The following is a 16,106-nucleotide window of genomic DNA, read 5'->3' as shown; positions in this document are numbered from 1 at the left end:
CATATGTGGACATGTTATCAAGTCATCCACATACAAAGAAAAATCATATTTCTATAGTTCCCAATGTACTCTATTCATAACATAAGCTAATTAAATAGTCTAGTTATTATCCACATTTTACAACTGAGGAAACTAAGACTAAGAAAAGTGGACTTACACTTCCTCAGGATCCCACTGCTACTAACAGTCAGAATTTGAACCCAGGTCCTCTAAGGTCCTTCCAAATAGTAAAGATAGGAAGGAAGGATCTTTGGGGACACCTCCCAGTACTATTCAGATTTATAAGTCAACCAGAAGCCTTTACTTAGAAGTGTTCTTCTGGTGAGCACTTCATGGGAGAATATGAGTCATAATAACTTATTTTGCTTCAGTGTCCTTCCCCCAAAGCTTTTTTCCCCTGCTCCTCCTAACTGTTAACTGTTCCACAGTAGAGCTTACAATATGGTAAGTACTCAAGGATTCTACTAACATTCATTCTCTACATTTGTCTAACCCAGTAGTTGGGTTCTCATAAGTAACAAAAGAGACAGGCTGCTTAAAAAAAAAAGAAAAGAAAAACTTGTTGATGGCTATCTCATAAACTGTCATCTGATGTTATTCCCCAAGTGACCCAAATAAAGCTAATCATGAAGGCAAATGTCACATATATTAATAACCTTAACGTGAGTTGAAGCACTGAATTTATACTTAACACCTGCAGGACTGAACAAGTTATACCCTCAAAGAAAACTTTCTCTCTCTTGGCTGTAGTTTTCCTTTGGACCATTCCCAGCCTCCTGAAAGATATGCTCTATTCCTTCCTTCCATTTTCTTTAACAGATTTATCACTAAATATAAATAAAAAGTCAATGTGTTATCTTTTTTTAAAGTTTTATCAATTCCTCATTATTTCAAAAAGTCTATGATTCCATTGGTTTATTCATTCGCACCAATGCAGGTCAAAATCCTATATACATTATCAGATGTTTCATGATTTATCATGACCAAAATAACACAACAGTTCGTGTCCAACTTATGGAAATGAGCCTCTCAAATGTAATCCTGGAGGACACACAGACACAGACACACACACACATACACACACACACTCTTCTTGCATACATCTGTGAGTAAGAATTCTAATAGAATGAGACTTGCCATGGCTTATCTTCCACTAGCACAGCTTTTAAAACCTCTTCCTGATAGGAGACAAGAGAACAAACAGGGCATAAGAATACCATAGCCAATCCATCTCAGAATTGAAAGAAAACTCGGAGTTCCTCCTATATCTAAAGAATCCACTCTTAACAACAAATAGCCTTGCAGCCTTTACCTGAAGAACTTACCAAACACTGAAGAAATTGTTGTCTTCTGCATTAGATTATAAATTTCTTTGAGGATAGGGTCTGTATAATGCCTCTTTGTTTTATCCACCAGTGCTTAAGCACAGTGCTTGGCACATAGCAGGCACTATACCGAAATGGTATATTAAATTATCATGTCTGTGAAAATGATGCTCAAATCTACATCTTCAGCCCATGTATATAACAAAATCATATTTAAGTGCTATAAGACTCACTAACTAAATAATTTAAAGAAAACTCAGAATTACAAATATCTTCTCACATTTCACTTAAATTTGCTTCTCTCCAAATTCCCAATTTTCAGGACCAGGCAGAGTAAGCGTAAGCTTGTTTCCATATTATTGTTAGATCATTTCAGCCCTGTCCAACTCTTCAGAATCCCATTTGGGGTGGGGGTTTTTGGTTTGTTTGTTTTTTGGCAAACATACTAGAATGGTTTTCCATTTCCTTCTCCAGCTCATTTTACAGATAAGGGAACTGAGGCACACAGGGTTATGTAACTTGCATACAATCACACACACCTACTCTGTGTTTGATGTGAAATTTGAATCCAGGAAGATATGTGAGTCTTTTTAATTCCAAATCTACTGCTCTTTCTACAGCATCTATTTGCCAGCCCTTCCATATGACCCTTTTAAAAATATTCTGGTCCTTCACCTGACTCGAATTATCAATTTTGTTCCTAAAATATGACTCTAGAACATACCTATGTACAAGAATTATTCCTCTGCGATATGCAAATGAAGATACTGGAAGTCAGAAGTCAAGTGACAGACCCTGCCCAACTTCCAAGGCTCCAAGATAGACCTCAGATTAAATAATGTTTTTTCCATCACACAATATTATTTTTTCTCCATATCTAGGCCCCCAGAGAATATCCCATTAATAGTCTACCTCAATGTCACCATATCATCAGATATACATATCTCAAACAGATAGGATCCTTTGCCCAAGAAAAGCTCTAACTTTCACTTTCCCTCTTCCACAGCACCATCATTCTCCCAGTCACCTGAGCAGAAATTATGAAATCATTCTTGACTCTTTCTTTTTCTCCACACCCTGTCAGTGATTCTTCCCTAAGGTCTCTTTAATTAACTACCTTACATCTAAATGTTTGTAACAGCTCTTTTTGTAGTGGCAAAGAACTGGAAAACGAGTAAATACCCATCAATTGGGGAAATTGCTGAATAAGTTATAGCATATGAAAATAACGGAATATTATTGTTCTAATAAAAATGATGAACAGATTGGTTTTTTAAAAGCCTGGAAAGATTCACATGAATTGATGCTGAGCAAAACAAATGGAACCAGGAATACACTGTACACAGTAACAGCAAGATTGTGCGATAATCAATTATGAAAAACTTGGTTCTTCTCAGCAGTTCAGTGATTCAAGGCAATTCCAATAAATTTTGGATAGAAAACACCATCTGTACCCAGAGAAAGAACTATGGAGACTGAATGTAAATCAACACATACAATGTTCATTTTTTTTCGTTTTTTTTTCTCTTGTGGTTTTTCCCTTTTGTTCTGATTTTTTTTCTCCCAACATGACTCATAAAGAAATGTGTTGTTTTTTTTTTTTAATTAATGTACATGTATAACTGGGGGGAAAAAAGCAAAACTGGGGGGAGGGAAGAGATTACCTTACACCTAAAGGATCACATTACCTTCTCTATGCCCAATTAATCTGCTATATTCACCTTTCTAAAAACCTACATACACCCACACATTCAAGGCCTTCCATGATCTGGCCCTCTATACCTCACTAACCTGATGCTTCCCACTAGTGTCTAAAATCTAATGTAATTTCATTGTTTCTAGATTATATCATGTTTATTTCTGCCTTCTGTCAAGAGTGTTTCTTCATTTTGGGGCCAATTCTACTTCCCCTTGGGGCCCTGCTCCCAGACCCTGCTTATCCTTGGCATTCTGAACTCCTATAAGACCAGTTATCTATGTCATACTTTATATTGTACACACACACACACACACTAGCATGCACCAACCCAATTCCCTTGGGAGCTAGGATTAAATCCTTTTTTTTTTTAATGTTACACATTTTTTAAAATTTCAATACTATTTTATTTTTCAAAATACATGTAAAGTTAGCTTTCAACATTTATTTTTCTTTCTTTTTTTATTAAAGCTTTTTATTTTCAAAACATATGCATGGATAATTTTTCAACATTAACCCTTGCAAAACCTTGTGTTTTGTTTTGTTTTCCCCTCTTTTCCCCCCAACCCCTCCCTTAGATGGCAAGTAATCCAATATATTTTAAACATGGGAAAAATATATCAACATTCATTTTTCTAAGTTTTTGAGTTCTAAGTTTAAGTTCTGAGGTTTTTTTTTCTTCTCCCTCCTGCACTCACCCAATTACCTTGGGAGCTAGGATTAAGTCCTTTTTTTAATGTTGTGCCTTTTTTAAAAATTCCAATACTATTTTATTTTTTCAATTATATATAAAGATAGATTTCAACATTCATTTTTCTGAGACTTTTGAATTCCAAAATTTTTTCTCTCTCGTTTCCTCATCTCTCCCCTCTACACAGCAAGTAATCTGGTATAGGTCATACATGTACAATCATTTTAAATATCTCCACATTGGTCACATTGTAACCAAAGAAAAACTAGAACAAAAGGGAAAAAAACATGAAAAAAAAGCACCCCCTCCCCCCAAAAAAGTGAAATATGCTTTAATCTACAATCAATCTCCCCAATTCTCTCTCTGATAGGGATATAGGGCAGCATTACATTTTCAAATTCACAGGATTCCTGGTCCTGTTGATTACCAGCTAACTGCTCTGGGAATCAAGAAGCCACCAGTTCTAATCTTACCTCAGGGCAAATCACTTAGGAACTAAGTTAGGCCTCAGTTTCCTAGTCCTCAGTTAGAAAAAAGGATAATAACAATATCTACTATCCTAGTCAAAGGTTGTCAGCAGATAATTTTCAGAGGATAAAAAAATTCAAATATCAATAGCCATATTAAAAAAAATGCTCTTATTCACTAATAATTAGAAAAGTGCAAATTAAAATAATTCTGAGGCTCTACCTCACAGTGATCAGATTGGCAAAAATGACAAACGCTGGAAGAGGTGTGGAAAAATAGGTACTTTAAAGCACTATAGATGGGATATATAAACTGGTTCAGTCATTCTGGAATGCAATTTGAAACAGACAAATAAACTATTAAACTGTAAATATCTTTTGACCCAGCAATAGTACTCTTGAGTCTATACCCTCCAAAGAGATCGAAGAAAGAACAGGGCATACATATACAAAAATATTTGAAGCAACTTTTTCTGTGACAGCCAAGAATCAGAACTTAGCTAAGAGGATGTCCATCATCAATCAGGGAACAGCTGTAAAAGAGCACTGGGCCTGGATTCAGGAAGAGTTCTGATTAGCTACCTGCCTCTAGGCAAATCACATTCTGCCTCAGTTTCCTCAACTATAAAACTGGGATAATAATAGTACCTGTTTCCCCAGAGTTATGAGGAATTTGCAAACCTTAAAACATTATAAAAATGCTAGCTATTATATGAATCTGATGGAATATTACTTGTGTTGCAAGAAAAAAATTAAAGTCATGATTTCTGAAAAACCTGAGAAAACTTTTGTCAAGTGACACAAAAAAGGCAGAACCAATAACAATAATATAGTAAATATAGTCAACTTTGAAAGACTTAGGGAACTCTGATCATCACAGTGACCAATTACTGATGATAAAACAGGCAGCCTATTTCCACCTGACAGAGAAGTAAAAGACTCAGAGTGGAGACTGAGACATTTTTTTTGGATGTGGACAATGCCAGAATTTGTTTTGCTAATCTCTACACATTTGCAATAAGCAGTTTCATTTTCCTCGGTTTCTCAATTAGGATTAAGGAGGCGGGAAGAAGAGAAGGCAGATGTTCATGAAAATAAAATGAAATTTAATTTTAAAAATAATAGAGTGTTGTGGGGATCAACTGAGATAACACAGATAAAATACTCTGTGTACCTTAAAGCACTTAGTAAATGTTATATATTATTATTTTTACTTAACTTTTCTAAGCCATAGTTTCCTCATCTATGAAACAGGGATGATGCTATTTGCAAATAGTGTGCTATAAAGGATGGAAAGCAAGCCTTAAAGTCCCGTTTCTGACTCAGATGAGCCCAGTTACCTCTGGACAGGGCATGAACTAAATGCCTTAAGTCTGGAAATTGCAGAGCAGATGCTGATCTGAATGCATAGAGGCAGTTTTCTTACCAGAAATTCCCTACATTGAAGAAATTACAAGCACTATATATACATGCATATATATACATGTGCACACATCTACAAACATATACATTTTTGCAATATTTACTTCACAGGGTCATTGTGATGACCAAATGAGATCATGATTTCTTTAAATTATAAAGCACTACTTCAAAAAGGATATTTCACTCAAGAGTTACTTAAGAAATACTTACTAATGACAATAAATACAAATGTATGCAAAACTTTGCATCTTCACTCCCTCTCTTAAGCAAACTATTAAATTTAACAAATACATTAATTCTTTATGAAGGGAAATCCCACTCCCTACTCCTGCTAACTTTTATACCCCAGTTACCTGAAAGGGCTGTTCCTTATACCAAAATTACAACTCCTCCTTCTCCTCTCACTGTCCATAATAATAAAGATATGCTAAGTACAAGGCACCAGGGAGGACTCTTAAAGGCACTTAGACTCAGAATCAGAAGGCCCAAGTTTGGATCAAAGATCCATATCTAAGGTGTGTGATCCTGGGACATATCACTGACCAACACTGAAATTCAATTTTCTTAGCTGTACAACAAAAATAACAAAATGTGCGCTACTTATGTTACAGGATTGGGAGAGGAAAATATTTTGTAATTGGCAACTGATACATAAAGGAAAATGATACTAGGGTTTCTTCTGACAATTCGATTCACTATCTAAATTTTAAGATGTCTTTTTTTTCTTTCAGCATAACCATCAGTCAGTAAGACTGAACATTTTTTAGTTTGTTTCATTTGAAATCTGAATTGAGTAATATCTGCAGTTTTGAAAATTAACTGTTACTACACAGTCCAAAGTTCATTTGTTCAATCAATATTGAATATCTATGTGCAAGATGCTGTAGAAAATACAAATAGGGCCCTCACATTGAATGGGTTTAAAGCCTATTAGTATAGACCAGGTGAATAGGGTTTGTTTTTTGTTTTTTGTTTCTTTGTTGGTAAACAGAATCTTTAAAATAAAACAAAGTTTTCATGCCTGCCTTTTAAGATAATAAATATGCTGGCTTCATAGTGTGCTAATAAAAACTACAATCTTGGTTCTTAACCTCTAAGAAAAAATTAAGCTTTAAATTTGCAATTGTAGATGAATTCTTTAAAAAAAATAAACATAACAAAAGTGTTTGGGGCTTAATAAAAGGAATAATTTGTACTCTGCAAAAATACTAAAGAATTTGCAATCCAAAGAAATGCAAAATTTTCTTCGAAATTCTATCTACAGTCCTCCCTCCCCACATGCAGACTGGAGGGGACTTTCTAACCCTAAAGTTAAGAAACAGATTATCTTGAGTTCACTTATGTCTGAGCATTCTACACAAAAACATTTTCAGATGAAAAGAGCACAAACGGAGACAAGTCAAAATGAACTTACTTATATGCTGAAATGTAAGCGAAAACAGACAACTCTGAAAGCAAACTGACTCTTTTGTGTCTCAAACACAAGACACAAGAGGCAGGCCTGTCTCATTTCTAATCTTACTCTAGTTCAGAGAAGTAGTTTTTTTTTTTTTAAACAAATCCATTTTTTTGCATTCTGCACATTGATACTAAGAGAGCATAAACAACGCAAACATCATTCCTATCCAAAATAAGCTTTTTTCTGATTAATTTTTAAAGTTAAAGCATGCAGGAAAACAGCTACTTTGGAAGGTTCTTAAAAGCATACATCTTCATGAAAAGAGAAAAAAGTCATGAAAAAATAAGAAAACACATGTTTTGTTTCGGTTTGCATGGGGGCCCCCTTAATACCGAGTCCAAGAGAACTGATTGACCATTTGCTCTTTCATTCCTCTAATGAGGATACTCATCCTAAAGGAAAAAAAATAATAATTATCTTATGTCCAACTCCAGTTATAATTCCAACTTTACAGGATGTTCACAGAAAGCAGATGCCCTGAAATGGACATTGCTCAGAACTGAAATATTGTAGCGTGTCTTTACCTGATGCTCTGCATGAATGTTATCCCCAGTAGGCCAGCGATGTTTGCTGTTATTATAGCCGCCGCCACCACTTCCTCCTCCCCCAAGCTGCTCACCATGCTGCCTCTGAAAGAAGTAATCCACCATGGCGTCGTCCTGAGAGCGGCCCGCAACCCCTATGGATCCTGGGACAGGGCTTGAGTGAGTCCCTGCCGCAAGGGCCGGGTTTGCAGCTGGCTGCTGCTGTGTCTGGGACCCTGCTGTTCCAGATGTCAAAACAACAGGCATGTTGGGATTAGCTGTTTCTTGCGTGTGCTGTTTCAGGTGGGGGCTGAAGGAGTCCTGCCAGAGCACTGCTTTTCTCTTCAAAACACATGCAACGCTCATTCCACCAACACCTAAGGAGACACAGGTTTTAAATGGTGAATCAACCCTTTTTACAAGATCCATGACATGCAGCAGGATGAAAAAAAGTCTTCCTGCTTTTTCCAATGAAACAAGAAAGTACAAGCATTTAAGTCTGATCACTATCACGTAGCTACATGTTTTAAAATACTTTTACTTAAAGGAAAATTCATTTCAAATGGTAGGAATACTCTCCCAGCTCCACCCTCTAAGCCCATTCAACCTGGAAGCCCTGGGTAAAGGAAGATCTCATCACCTGACAGGCAGTCAAGCCTTTGGGTGCTGAGCCTCTATCCAAACTTAGCTAGGCCTCGGCCTTACATAAAAGACACTGTCAGATGCCAGGCCTATATTCAAAGTCAATCCAATTTGGTAGAAGCTGCCAGCGGCTTGTTTCACTGGCATAGTCTTCAAGAAACCAAGAGGATCTGCCTGCCAAAATGAGGTTTCTGAGTGGAACTCTGGTGGTAGATGACTTAAATACACATACAGCATGTACAAAACGAAGACTCATGCGAGCTGCTGCAAGTATATTTATAAAATGTATAGTGGCTGGCATTCTGACAGAGAATATCAAAGAATCCAGGGTTGCCACTCTTAGAAAACTTTTGATTTCACCTTGCAAGTGCAAAAACTTGAGGGGGGGGAGGCCTTAAATTCAATAGACAATGATTAAATCATCTGTCAATTACCAGTTTTCTATAATAGTTTATTTACCACTCAACAGTACTACAACAAAAACATTTTAAATAAACAACCAGCCAGCAATTTCCCCGCCACATACATATAAATTTAAGAGGATTACTGTGGGAGAATATATTTGAACACAAAGAACATGGAAGTAGTTCTGAAGTAGTTCTAAAGCTGAAGGAGTTCAGCTTTATGGCCCGAGACCACTCTCCTTACTTCCAATGGGAGCTTCAAGTTGGGCATAATAAATAATCCCACAACCTTCCTCAGCTCCAACTAGTGAGGCTTAAGTGAGCTAGTTAATTCTGACATCTTTGAGGTGTTTAGTACATTTTCACTTACTATCCATAAAAATAATCATTTAAACTAGACTTCTTTTCATATACAATGAAACTATGGACCACACAATTTGCACTAACTCAGAATCTTGCAAACTTGAGAGACCCATTAGAAAGAAAACATGTGCATAGGTGACACCTAGAAGAAATATAGCTAACTTCTTGATGGCAGAACTGCAAAAGGACATCCCAGAGCCAGGGACCTTAATTTTTTTGTGTGTCCTGGACCCTATGGTAGTCTAAGGAAACTTATAGACATCTCAGAAAGTTTTGATATGTAATAAATAAAATACACAGAATTAGAAAGGAAACCAATTATATAGAAATAGTAAGTATGGGTTATTAAATATACGTGTGTATACATATACATGTGTGAGTATGAGTGTGTGTGGTCAGATTCCAAACTCAGATCAGCCTGCAATCTTATTTAAACTGATGGCTTTACAAAAAGATACAAAAAATAATGTCAATAAGTCAAAATGTATCGAGTTAACCATAAAATGAATCATTTAATTACTTTGTCAATCATCCTAGCAATAAGATTCTAGTATACCTTGTAACAAGAGTTGACCAAATTGAGTTCACTTTTGTTATTGTAGCAAGTTTTTGCTTGATACTACAATTCCAAAAATTTAACACTGCTTGTCATTGTTTTCATAATGGAGAAAGAGTTACTTAACAATTAGATGTGAAAATTAAGTTATAAAATAAAGTTCAGTGAGGGCAGGGATTCTATTTCTTATGTAAGGTTCAGCACCTGTCCCAATCTGGGTGCCCAACAATTGCTAGAAAGTAATAAATCAACTGTATGTTATAATCTGACAAGAGCTACTGCAGAAAGTACAATTTCAAAGCCAAAGATCTCTCTCATCCTGATGGCTCCAAATTATTATTTCCCTTCTCTTTAAATGACACAAAGTCCATGACTACAATATTTCAAAAGTGCCTTCCAAGATATTAATTGGGAAAAACTAAGCTATACAACAGAAACAAACTAACGTCTTATTTTAAAAGCAAATTCAGTAGCCAACTCTTGGTAAGAAGGAATATGTAACTTGTTCAAAATCCACATCAAAAGGGATTCTCTCCAACATGACTGTAGTCTAGCAATTCAAACTTTGAAGAACTCTGCTAGGGGGTAGTCTTGAGTGCAGGTTCTGTGAGAAGATCTTGCCCAAGCCCAAAGCCACAGTAGAGTCGTCTTTCAACAGTTTTATCAAATTCAAAACAACTTTCCTTCCCAGGATAAAACAAATCAAACATAATTTTCTCAAAAATTCATTATCATTTTGGAAGAAATGCATTTTCTATTTTTTCTACACTAAAAGACTACACAGTGAATATACCATCAAGCAGAATCTGGAGTAACTGCAGTTCATATCACATACTCAACAATTTGTCCCCACTATTGAAAGAAGACTATAGTATACAATGATCATATTTAAAACAGAAATTGAAATGTTTGGTAGAACATAAATAAACTCAGCTTCACATTTAACTTCCCCCAACAGAAATTAACTTCTCCTATCTAAATCCAATTCCACTACCAGGTGGATTACAAAGTGTTTACTTCCAAACAACCCTCGGAGGCAAGTGATTCAAGTTTTATTATCCTCACTTTACAGATGGGAAAGTTGAGGCAGAGAGGATTAAGCACCAGTGAAGGGCCACATAATAAAGGAGAGTGCTTCAGGTGATCTGACTCCAAGATAAGTGGTGCTCAGTTAATCACAATCCTTCTTCCCATGCCTTGCCATAAGGAACACCACAAGCTTGTTTTGACAAGGGACTTGGGAAAAGGAGGGGGGAATGGAGAAAAGAGTCCTAATCAAAATGTCTAAAAATACAATCAGCTTTTGTAAAGCCATCTGTACACCCTGGAACTTCCTGCTTCACCTAATGTGGGCAAGGCAATCCCAAACAAGAGCAGAAAACTTGGCAAAGGTGGGACTTGAGGGGAGGAGGGGGATGATTGGGGAAGAAAGAAGAGCAAATAGCCTGATAACAATCAACTTTAGTCCAAATACACAATATCTGCAAATACCAATAATGACAGCACACAGGTTAATACTGTCATATAAATGAAAAATATTTAACCCTTTGCATTAAATTCCTCATACATATCTGAAAGTCATGCTGAAAAGTTATCATTTGTAATATGTTTTTAAAGATACAAGAAACTGTATACATAATAAAGTAACTTAAAACTATTGAACTCTAATGAGAGCTGTCCTTTCCCAAACCTTTCAAACAGTTTTTAATATTATCATCTTCCTAACCAGCATACTTTCAAACAAAGAAAACTTTTCCCCCATAATAATCTTTTAAATGCTTTAGTAAAAACAAGTTTCTTAAAACATGCTTTTAATTAAAAAACAAACATTCTGGGGTCAGAAATGTATTTTTAAGCAACAAAACCGAGACTCAAACTAAACAAAAGCTAACTTCAAAAAAGCCAAGAGTGGCCTTGGCCAAAATGAATACAATGTGTATACTACAAAGTACCAATCAAAGTTCAGAATCCAATGAGTATTTTCCAGACTTGATAAAGAATCAGCAGCTCTTAGAAGTGTTTTAGAAGTTAAAATTAGCACAGAAGAAAAAACAAAACCGCTCACTTCACTTATATAAAACTACATCATCGAAAACTACAAACCTATTGTTTAAGAAAAGGCCTAAAAAAAAAAAAAAAAAAACCCACCCCTCCAATACAAACTCGCTTTACTCCGAAAAGAACAGGAAATGAGCAGAAACTGAAGGCACGAAATGAAGAGCAACCAATCCTCTTTGATTGCACGAAAGATAACAAAAAAAAAAAAAAAATTCATTAAAAAAAAATCTTCACTCAAAGAGAGAAACTGTTTAAATAAAATTCCTTCTCGAAAGAAAGTTACCAAAGTGTATTTCTTTCTCCCTGGAGCACAGAAGGGTTAACTTAGAAATATAACAAATTACCTGTTTACCAGGCACATCGACGGGGCTGAAATTGTCGAGCATTGTAATACACAGGATAAGAGGATATTATGTTTGTTTGTGTGTGTGTGTGCGTGAGTGAGCGTTTGTTTTCCTTGCAACTAACAGAGAGTAGAGCCCCTTTTCAGTTAAGAAAACCTCGGTCCCTCTCTCTTTCTTTTCTTTCTGTTTCTAACCAGGGACTTCTCTCCCTGCTTCCCCCTTGCCCAAACCCCCCAACAACTCCTCCCCACGTAAACAAAAGGCCAGCAGAGCCTGCAAATACTGCCTCCCAGCCTCCGAAACTTCCTGAGGGGGACTTCCACACCTTTTTCCATTATCTATCCCTCTTCCCTCCATCAAGTTCCCCCACTCGCTGGGTCTGGTCACTCCACACTACCCCGGCAAAAGCTTTCTCCTACTCCAGGGCTGGCTGGCTTGTCCCCCGCAGCTTGCCCCCCATCCCCGAGGGACGGATTTGGGGTGCCTCTGCTTCTCAGCCCCTAGATGTCCACGGAGACAATCGAGCCCTCTTTCCCACCCGCATATGCGATGTGCAGGAGCACCCCGAGCCCTGGGCTTTGGGGGGGCTGGGGGAGGAGGGGGCGGGGTGGGGGGACGCCCCCCACCCCCGAGCTGGGGGGAGGGTGAATGCAGAAACCCTTGAATGCATTTGGCCGGGGCCTAGAGGCAGAGGATTTCCCCGTTTGCACCTCCCTCCGCGTCCCCTCCCTCCTCCGATAACAATAGGGGCCTTGCTGCTGACTCCAAAACATGTACTAGGAGCGGAGCGAGGGAAGCGCCAGCCCCGGGAGCCAGGGCCGGGGCGGCTTTTCCAAAGCCCTTCTCTCCGCTCCCGCCGGCCCAGAACCCCAATATGATCGGACCATCGGCTCACTGGGAGTCCCGGGTAGCTTTTGGACCCGGCGGGGCTCGGATACTCACGGGCGGAGCGGTCGGATGAAGATGGATTTCAGCCCCCCGGATCGGCTCTCGCCAGCGCTCTCGCTCCCCCTTACCTTTCACTCCGACAACATGGCGGCCCACTGGGGACTGGGCTGGCGCGGTGCATGCTGGGATCGGCTCCGGCCCTGGCTCCGGCGGCGGCGGCGGCGGCAGCATGTGCGGAAAGGAGAGGGGAGGGGGGAGAGGAGAGGAGGGAGAGGGAGGGAGGGAGGGAGAGAAAGAGAGTCCGGGAGGGAGGGAGGGGAGGGGAGGCGGGCGAGGCTAGGCAGGAGAGGCAGCCGCCGGCTCGGGAACAGGTTGCCTGGTTGCTATGCCAACCCAAGGGCCTGGGTGAACTTGGGAAACTCACTCTCATTTTACAACACCAGGGCTGCTGCGGGCTCAGGGTCTGGGTGCGTGCGTGCATGTGCCTCAGATAGTACACCCTTCCCAGGCGTGGATGCCAGCACACATCTGGGAGATGGGAGATGGGCAGGATGCCTGGAAGAGATCAAAGCGTCCGACACCCCCCCCCATTCACCCTCCCCCACCCCACAAGTCGGAGCCCTCACCCCTAGCTATCTCAGACCCCGCCTCCCACAGTAACACTTTGTCCTGCTTCTCAACTGGCCCCTTTGTTCGGTGTAGAAAGTGCCCACGGACCCGATTTCAGGGTGGATTTAGCGCCCATCTGATGTTCACCTGAAGTGGGCTGCATTTAGAAGGACCTAGATTAGAGATTAAGCTGGCAAATCAGGAGACATGGGTTCTAAACGCAGATCCTTTCAGGCTTTGAAAATCCGATCGGATCCGAGAAGCCTAGATCTGTCACTAACTTGATAGTCGTGACTTTTTAGACACATCTCTGAGCCTCGCTGGGCCTTAATTTCCCCCTCTGAAAAATATGGAGTTAAGATTAGATAGTACTTTTCGAAGCTCAAATTCAATGATTCCACGAGATCTGAAAGTCCACAAATTATGTGGGGTGTTTTCCCATGTGTCTTCGATGGGAAGAGTCCTTTGCTGTCTTTGGACAAAGAAAGCAGCTGTACTTCCGATGTTAAAAGCTTTGGAGCTGGGATCAGAGGACCTGGAGTTTGAATCTCTGCTCGGTTTTTTACTAGCTGTGTGACCTCTGACAAATGTCGAAATCTCTCTGGTCTAGAATAATCTGTGATGTCCACTCTGCACACTTCAGCTTTAAATTCTATGAAAATAGCCTCTGTAGGCCTCCATTTCCTCTTCAGTAAAGAACAAAGACATGATCTACACAGTTCCTTTAAGCTCTGAATTCTTGGGATCTAAAAACAGTAACATTGTTATTTGTAATATTAAGGTATCAACTGTAAACCTGGGATCCCTTTCTGAAAGAGCTGGCTCTTGTTTCCTCAAAGCCTTAAAAATCCTTTATGAGAAGGGGGATGGGGGCTGGAATGAAGGTCTTGAGAAGGGGAAAAGAAAGGCCTCCTGAAAGTAAGTTCTGAAGAGTAAGGCAGAAGGTTCCACTGAGATTGTATGGCATGTGAAAATTATTTGGAGACCTCAGAGGGAAGCTTCCAAATCATAGATTTCTAGAAGTTAGACTTGAGTTTGACTACTTATCCTGACACTCACTAGTTCCTGTGACCTTGGACCACACACACTCAAGCTAATACTTAGGTTTCCTCAGACTTGTCTGTAAAATGAGGATAAAAATACCTATAAGACCAATGTCTTGGGATGGCTGAAAAGAAAGCATTTTTTGTAAAATTTAAATACCAACAGAAATAAATATGGCGTGCTTGATGGAAAACCAGAATCAATGACACCTAGATTCCCACCCCCAAATCCATGACCCAAGAACCTCTCTCAGACAAATAGAAAAATGTTAAACACTTTACAATCATCATTTGTGTTATTATTATTAAAGATAATTTTAAAGATGAGGAAAGGCAGACAGTGTAAATGACTTGCCCAGAATCACCAACTAGTAAGTGTCTGGTCAAATTTGAACTCAGCTCAACCCAAGAAAGCTTGGGTTCATCCTCATAACATCTTAACTGGGAGATAAAGACAATATCAGTTGATAGAAAAGTTATACATCATGTTTAAATTTATATAGTCAGCTGGCAAGAAAAGTGAATCAAACACCAACCCTCCCAACTCCAGTTTAACATCATCTCTCATTAGTATCCAATCAAGAGAATTAGGAGTTTGAAGCCACAGATCAAAAAAACTATCTCAACTTTCAGTTGATACTTCAAAATATAGCTCCAACCTATTTTTCCAAATTGATTCCTCATCACTCCCCACTATCCTCCCTACATTCCAGCCTCATTGACCTATTTGACAGTTCCCATATTTGACATTCTATCTCTCAGCTCAAAAATTTCAAGGCTGCTAGGTGGCAAAATGGATGGAATGCTAGACCTGGAATCAAGTTCAAATGAGTATAAATTCTGCCATCAATGCTAGCTATTTGACCCTAGGCAACACCAGACCTCTGTCTGTCTCAGTTTCCTTATCTATATAATGGAGATAATAATGGCCTCTACCTCCAGGGATTGTTGTAAGGATCAAATGAGGTAATATTTACAAAGGACTTTGCAAACCTTAAAATTCTATTAAAATACTAGCTAGTAGTAGTAGTAATAGTTTACCTCCATACATGTTATTTCCCTACCCCTAGAAAATAAGCTACTTGAAGACAGGAACTATTTTGTTGTATTTTTTTTCTTGTATCCTTAGTAGTGTAGTAGGCACTTAATAAATGTTTTTTTGAATGGAATTGTTAAATCATATGGAGGAGAGTATGTAGCCAGTCTTTCCATCAATGCAGATCATACTTATCCATGTCCACTGGTTTCCATGTGATTTTTGTTCCTATTCTCCCAAAACAACTCCATAAAAGACCCTTCTAATATTCTATGAACTAGGATTTGATACCATCTGATCAGCAGACCAGAAATTTGCTGGCTGAGGCACCCTCTAAGTTCTTTGGCCTTCCTTATTGTGGTAACTTCTATCAGTTAAACTTGAAGGAAATAGAGGTGCTCAAAGCAGATCATCTTACTTTTTCCAGCTTATTTGCATGAATCTCTCAGAGTGTCTTCCATCATATTCCATATCTTCTCATCTTAATCCTTTCTTCTCTTTTGGTTGAGTTTGACTTGCCATCTCACTAGTCAGTTATCTAATTGTGTACAGATTTCTAAATGACTTCCACATCCGTAA

At 38.7% G+C, this 16,106-nt stretch overlaps 1 protein-coding gene across 12 annotated transcripts in view; it reads right to left on the bottom strand.

Moving 5' to 3' along the window:
• Positions 1–13,147, bottom strand: part of PUM1 (pumilio RNA binding family member 1) — a 175,256-nt gene extending 162,109 nt beyond the window's left edge. For 3 of the 12 annotated variants that reach the window (XM_051987982.1, XM_051987984.1, XM_051987983.1), the window contains exons 1-2: positions 12,968–13,147; positions 7,585–7,961 (exon numbers count right to left, since the gene is read on the bottom strand). In XM_051987982.1, the coding sequence (XP_051843942.1) occupies positions 7,585–7,961; positions 12,968–13,070 (480 nt within the window). In that variant the 5' untranslated portion in view covers positions 13,071–13,147. Of the gene's footprint in view, positions 1–7,584; positions 7,962–12,893 lie in introns of all 12 variants that reach the window. The other 9 variants (XM_051987986.1, XM_051987987.1, XM_051987992.1 and 6 more) reach the window with 7 other exon arrangements.
• Between the last annotated feature and the right edge of the window lie 2,959 nt (positions 13,148–16,106).

Source organism: Antechinus flavipes, chromosome 3, assembly GCF_016432865.1.
Source record: "Antechinus flavipes isolate AdamAnt ecotype Samford, QLD, Australia chromosome 3, AdamAnt_v2, whole genome shotgun sequence".
Taxonomy (NCBI): domain Eukaryota; kingdom Metazoa; phylum Chordata; class Mammalia; order Dasyuromorphia; family Dasyuridae; genus Antechinus; species Antechinus flavipes.
This window is presented reverse-complemented; position numbering and strand designations above follow the sequence as displayed.